Consider the following 6,842-nt stretch of genomic DNA (forward strand, 5'->3'; position numbering starts at 1 on the left):
ATTCCATGAAGTTTTGAATCAAGCCTGATAAACTCCTAAGGAAACAGGGAGAGCTGCCTGTATTTTTCATACTTTAATTCCAGTCCTAATGAAACCTGAGCTTGGAATAGTAACAACCAGCAGTTCTCAAGCCACGGGGGCTTAAAATAGATGCATTTAGGACTTGAGACTTATTAAACCAGTGTCCCATGAGTGTAAGATTCTTGCACACTGTTACAGCCTCTTGCTTTCGTTTTATACCAAAGGATGCAGTATTCCAGCAGTTCTGTGTTGTGTAATTATACCTTGGTTTCTTGCTGCAAGATCTGAATAGATTTCTGCCTAGCCTATGGTTTGATCAAAAGGAAATTTGTTGCAAATTGCAGGAGAGAGAGAATGACTTTAAATCAGAAAGTAACAGAAGATCAGAAAACCTTTACAGTAGCCTCTGGAGAGCTGAACATATACAGGACAGGTTTTATCTGCAGTGGAGGTGGGTGACACAAGTGGCTTCACCTTCCCTTTTGGGCATCTGGTTCCAGGAGAACCACAGGGACAAGACATCTCTTCTGCTTTCCTGGTGCAAATACATGAAGCAATATGTTGTTTGCTGTGTATGAGCATCTGGATACCTGGAACTGAGAGCTGTCTATGTACAAGAGACCCCTGGCCGCTTTTCCTCCACAGCACGTCCCTCCTGTGCCCTCTCCTAACATGTTCTTGTTTTCCCACTAGTGAGCAACTGTGCTCTGCCTTTGGCTGCAGTCCCACATCCCTAGAACTGGCTCAGTTTTGGCTTTCTGTGGGCGATTTATGGAACATGCAAGGAAACAGAGGATGACTTGCTGGCAGGAGCGCTCCAGGTGCTGGAGCTGCCTTGGCTCCGGCTGCAGGGCATTAGGACCCAGGGGTTGCCGAGTGGAGGAGGCTGAATTCCCTCCCGCTGTCATCCTCCTGCCTCTGCAGCTTTATCCCTACAGCCTTCAATGGTGACGGACTCCCTCCCACCCGGGCTGGCAGCCAGAGCCAGAAGGCCTCGCTAGGACCGGATCCCTGCAGCTCTATGGCATCTCCCAGGACTATCACCATCGTCGCCCTCTCGGTGGCCCTGGGGCTCTTCTTCGTCTTTATGGGGACCATCAAACTGACCCCTCGGCTCAGCAGAGATGCCTACAACGAGATGGTGAGTCGGGCGGCGGCAGCACGGAGTGGGGGGGGCATCAGGGCTCTCTCCCTTCCACCCTGCAGCGGGAGCAGTGGGGTACACAGAGGGGGCCTGCCCTGGAGCCCCGGGCGATGGGCAGGCGAGGGGAGAAGCTTTTCTTTCTCCTCATTTGATAGACATGGAGAGAAGCCAATAATACGCAGTGCCCAAGATATCCTGGCGGCCCTGTCCCTGGAGAAACCTCTGTGGATAAGGATGGGGAGGGGAGGCAAGGAGGACGGGGTAGTTCAGCACACTGATGCCTGCAAAAGGTGGGGGCACAAGGGTCCCTAAAAGCAAGGTCTGTAGAAGCACCAGACATGCAGCAGGCAGGGACAGCTGATCCCTGGGAGAAAACCTACCCCCTGGGTGGGGGGTAGGAAAAGCAGATGCCTGCTTTGGCAGCCAGCTGTCCATCCTCACGATTCTGTGCTTTAAAGCAAGGATTTAAAGACACTGACTGTCTCTACCTCACAAGACTTGTGCTGGGATTAATTCATGATTGTGAAATGCTTTGAGATTCTTAGCTGGCAGAGGGAGATATTATTAATAGTCATCTCATTATTCTTTTTAGCCAGGGAAACGATCCTCTCCACCTCTTGCCTAACAGGAAAGGGGTGAGGAGAGGACGGAGAAGTCAGTGTGTGTGCATTTCTCACCTGGTGAGCTGGTTGATGCTCCTCTCTGCTCAGGCCCAGCCCTGCTGCAGAGCTTTGCCAGCTGAGAGCTGCAGGCAGGTGAGGGACTGGCTGCCACATTTTGCTTCCTTGTCTACGTTTATTTATTCTCCTGCCCCCCTCCCTTTTCCCCATTATTTATTGCAGTAGTTGAAAAGCATTGGTTGAAAAAGCATTTTTGTGTCCCTATAAAAATAGTGCTGGAAGTTTCCAGCACATTCTGTTCTCTCCCTTTGCTCCACCTGCCCAGCTGCTGCTTTTCCTTAGCTCTCAAATAACATCTGAATAGCAGTGCCTTGTCTGCAGCCCAGCATCGACATCTCACAGAGGAGAGTCCCCAAGAAGTAACTCATGAGCAAGAGACTGAGATAAAACACCCAGAAAACAAAGCCCTTAAGCTTCTGCAACAGAAAAAAAAAAAGGCACAGACTTTAGAAGCGTTGCAAAATGCTTGCTTTATAAAATATTCTGCTTCTCTGTCCCTTTCTGCTTTACCAAGAGTCAGGCCTGCAGGTAGGAAAGATCCCTGGTTTTATAAGGAGAAAGCAGATATTCAGCAGCACCATTATTCTTCATAGCCCATATTGTCCATATTGTCACATATTCATGGCTCGTTAGGCTCTCCTGCCTTTGCTGTGCTGCATACCCTGGTGGTCTGTCATGCCATGGAGACAGTGGAAACCTGACCTTGCTAATCCATAGGGATGGCTCTTTGCCCCCAGCAAATAGAGAACCTCTGTTACCTACCTACAGCACCAAACTTGCAGTTTTTCATTCAGCAGAGAACACAGTAGTTTGTCTATTAAAATACTCTGGGACATGCTTATGGTACATTTCTTAAAAAAGCTGTGTTTTTTTACAACTGTTTAAAAATACTCTGCTCTGAGGTTTTAGTCATTGATGGTTTAAAATTCATCCTTCCAATGCATACTTAATCTTAGATTATTTTGTAGCAAAACTGACAACACTGTATATATTTTAACCACACATGAAGTGTCAGATCCTCCCAGAAGGAAGCATCAAAATCTACAGAGAAGTGAGGAAGTTCTGTGTGCCCATAATGCAGTTTTCCAAAATCATAGGGAAGTAGATGCACAATTTATCAGTGCCTGTGAGAGCAGAGCAACCCTGCACCTGAGATTTGGTTTCCATTTCCCTCTCCCTGATTAGAAAGCAGAGAACACAACAGCAAGAATACCTGCAGGGATAGTATACCCAAGTGTAAGTGGAAATAATTTCAGTGATGACTCAGAGCTTTATTAAAATATATATAGAAAAAGGAAATACTTGATTGCAAAATAAACAAACAAAATAATAAAAAACCCCTAAACAAAACAATAAGCCCACAAGCACCTAATGTTCAAATGTAAGAACCTGAACCTGTGTAAGGACAGAGGTTGTCTTTTTCCAAAAAAAGTGAGGCAGCTGTGTAAGCAAGTTGAGTCTTGCAACTTACACTGCTTCTAAATCCAGCATAAAGCAGGGAGCAAACAATGTCAAATGTCAGCTTGCTTTCACCTGAGGAAAGAAAGGATCATAAAGCACAGGCTAGGGCTGGTGAATCTCAGCTTTGATACGTAGTCCCACATGAAGATTGCACTACTCATGAACACTGGGATATGGTAAATTGCTTTGAGGTAAAAAGAGACTTTTTTATGCACTTGGTGTGCCTTGGCTTTGCTGAGTGTGTTATTGAGTTTTATAGGACAAACTACTCTTAGAGGTTCCTTTTTATAACAACATGGTTCTGCACTGCTAATTCTAGGAATCATAACTTCAGATTTCATCTGGGCTGGTCATAGTTCCAAAGAGGGGTGCTGTGTTGCAGGACTGTTTTCCAGCAAGGAGACAACATCTTATAAAGGGGGAATTGCAGGTTGATAGTTTAATATCCCCCCAACGGAAGCTTTACAGATTGGGTATTGCACCAGAGGGGTCTGTGATGTTTGAAGCCATCTTTGGGTCATATTGCACATCAGTCTCTTTCAATGGAAGTCACCTTGGCCTTCATTTTCTCACATGCTGGTGTCATACCCTATGACTGCTTGATTTCAGAAACGAGCCTACAAAAGCTACGTGCGGGCCCTGCCCATGCTGAAGAAGATGGGAGTCAGCTCCATCCTCCTCCGCAAGACCATCGGCGCCCTGGAAGTGGCGTGTGGCATTGTCATGACACTGGTGCCTGGTCGCCCCAAAGACGTGGCCAACTTTCTCCTGCTCCTCCTCGTGCTGGCTGTGCTCTTCTTCCACCAGCTCGTGGGGGACCCCCTCAAGCGCTACGCCCACGCCCTGGTGTTTGGGATCCTGCTCACCTGCCGCCTGCTCATCGCCCGCCAGCCCGAGGAGCTGCCGCCCGAGAAGAGGATGCTGTCGGTGAACGGGGATGAGCAGCCACTCATCCACGAAGCAGCTCCCGAGAAAGGCAAGATGAAGGTATCCTAGTTGAGTGCATGTGAGAAACACGGACCCTCGAGGCAGCTCTCTCCAAAATCACCCGGAAAAATTTGGTTTTTATTTTAAACCTATTTGCGTTTTTTTTTTTTTTTTTGTCTGTCTAAATAAAGTTGCACTTGGGGTCTGAGAGATACAAGGTATGTCTACACCGTAGTCTTGCTTTTGCTGCTGCCCTGTAATGTAGAAAAACACAAGCAGCTTTCCCGGGGACAGCTTGGAGGCAGTCAGCAACCTGGCTGGAGCAGTGCCGGCCGCAGCAGGAGCTGCAAAACCAGCCTGAGACCCTGGGCAGAGATTTGGGTGGGCAGTCAGGCTGCCCTGGCACTGCTGCAGTGGGGAGATTAGTCTCTGAGACCAGCCCCGAGCCCCAGACCTGGCCTGGAGGCTGCTGCCTGGCAGTCTGGAACAGCAGCTGGGCAGGACATCACCAGTGTCCCTGTACTGGCCTGTGCAGCCCCACCCACACACCTGCATTTCCTTTTCCATAGTCAAGGGGCAAAAGGGACCCTACTGTCCATAAAAGTGCAGTTGCTTGTGTTGGAGAGAGGGATCCCTTCGCTTTTGCTGCCTCTGTGCCCAGTCCTTTCTTTGGACTGGTCATCCAGGGAAAACGTGAGATGCTCTGTTTGCATCTTCCTTGATTTCCATGTAGAGGCTCTAAAACTGGGACAGTGGCCTGATAACAGTAATATTTTGCCTGCTTCACATGAGGCAACGGCATCTCTTTATCCTTCTTGGCAGAGAGTAATGATCCCTGGAGAGGGGATGGGGAGCAGAACTGCCCAAAGAACTCCAAAATATCTGTCCGATGTCGGCAAATAGCATCGTGCTCCCCATTTCCTTGCAAGAAAAAACCTTTTTTCCACAGCTACTGTGACTTTACAGAATTGTTGTTTATTGCTGGTAGATGAGGGTCTGAACAATTCCAGGTACCTCATTGCTCATCCCACATACAGCCTCGGTGAGCTGGGAGAACTGTTACCAGAGCCTGAATCCCTGTGTTGTATCTGAAATCTTAGAGTGTCATAAGGAGCATGTGTTACCTCTGAATTTGTCTGGTTTTCTTAATGTTTGTCTGTTTTCAGTTTTTCCTTATTTTTTTTTTAATTATTCATGAAAATAAACTTTTTGAAATTTGGAGAAAAATGTCTTTACAGAAACAAATTTCTTTTTTTGAGAGACACGTCTGAAAACACCTCCATGTGGTCAAACACTGCACCTAAAATGGGCAGAATCATTTCAGGCAATTTGAGAGAGAGACAAGGCGATGCCTCGTTGAAGGCAGCTGAACACTATTTGGCTACATATTAATAATAACAGATACTTAAAGGAGACATTTGGATATTTTAATGAAACAGTCTCAGATAAATTTTGCTACAGTGTAATGTGGCCCTGAGAAAAGGTAACTCCAATAAACTGTTAACGTTGTATCTGTATAAAAATTGATGAGGGATGTTCACATGCAGTTCTCTTCTTGAGTTTGCTGCTGAAGCAGATGCAGCCCCATATATATATATATATATATATATATATGCTGAAAAAGCCTTCTCTCAGAGCCCCGGAGGGACTAAATTTCTCTTATCAGATGTACACCCTGAGCAAAGGAACCAAGAGGCCACCTCTGCTACACAATCTCATCCTCACAGACTACCTCAAGGTCATCCCAAATAGATACAGAATTTGCTTTACTCCCCTGAAGACACTTTATCTGCCATGCCCTGACTGGGGTTGTTAATCACATTTTAGCTCAAAACCAACTCAAAACCACCCCATGATGTGTATTTCCTACACAAAGTCCTCACAATTGAGCTGCTGCAGCTCTTTCTCCAGTCACTTCTCACTGAACATCCAGCTCAGCAAACCTTTGGGAACAAGTATTGTGTTTATATTTTGTGACATTCCTCACCGAAGCCTGTACGGATGCCCCAATAATACATCATCCCATGGAGGAAACCCTATCACCGCAAAAGCTTCTGACCACTGAGTGAATACTACAATACGTCCCCTCTTTTCACATTTGCAGCGAAATGAGCGGCTGACCTGCAGCAGTGGCTGCGTGGTCTTTGTTACAGAGGGAGCCGGGACTCTCCCTGCAGCCCAGCAGCAGGAATTCTGTATTTCTCTGTGGCGGCCTGACCTCCATCACTGCCCCCCAGCAGGAACAAGCTATTTTTGGATGCTGTCAGCCATCTGTGCTCGATAAGAACTGCTCCACTCCTTTTGTAAGACCTCGATGCTAATTTACTCTTTTCTTTTTTTTTTCCTCTTTTTTTTTTTTTTTCCATGTTTTTATCTCCGAGTCCATAATTTCATTTCCCGGCCAGCCTCATCCAAGCGTCACTGCTTAGAGCCTCGGGGTTACTGGATCACCTCCGCGCTCGCTTTATATGTGCCTTTTCCCCCCCAACTCCTTTTTAGGATGTGGGTTTAGGGCTAAACTTTGCACCCCCATGGAGGAGGGGACACCCCAGGACGGGCCGCACTTCCCCTCACGGGGATTTCCCGCCCCTCCCGCCGGGCACGGACCG

The 6,842-nt window shown here is 47.2% G+C and overlaps 1 protein-coding gene across 1 annotated transcript; it reads left to right on the forward strand.

The window, feature by feature from the left end:
* Window positions 1–710: 710 nt before the first annotated feature.
* On the forward strand, window positions 711–4,450 carry TMEM35A (transmembrane protein 35A). The gene is made up of 2 exons (XM_027725820.2): window positions 711–1,162; window positions 3,916–4,450. The coding sequence occupies exons 1-2, from the start codon at window positions 1,043–1,045 to the stop codon at window positions 4,300–4,302; spliced, it is 507 nt and encodes a 168-aa protein (XP_027581621.1). The 5' UTR covers window positions 711–1,042; the 3' UTR covers window positions 4,303–4,450.
* Window positions 4,451–6,842: the final 2,392 nt, after the last annotated feature.

The sequence above is a fragment of the Pipra filicauda genome, unplaced genomic scaffold (genome assembly GCF_003945595.2).
Source record: "Pipra filicauda isolate LSUMZ 115617 unplaced genomic scaffold, ASM394559v2 scaffold9_size5747161_pilon, whole genome shotgun sequence".
Taxonomy (NCBI): Eukaryota; Metazoa; Chordata; class Aves; order Passeriformes; family Pipridae; genus Pipra; species Pipra filicauda.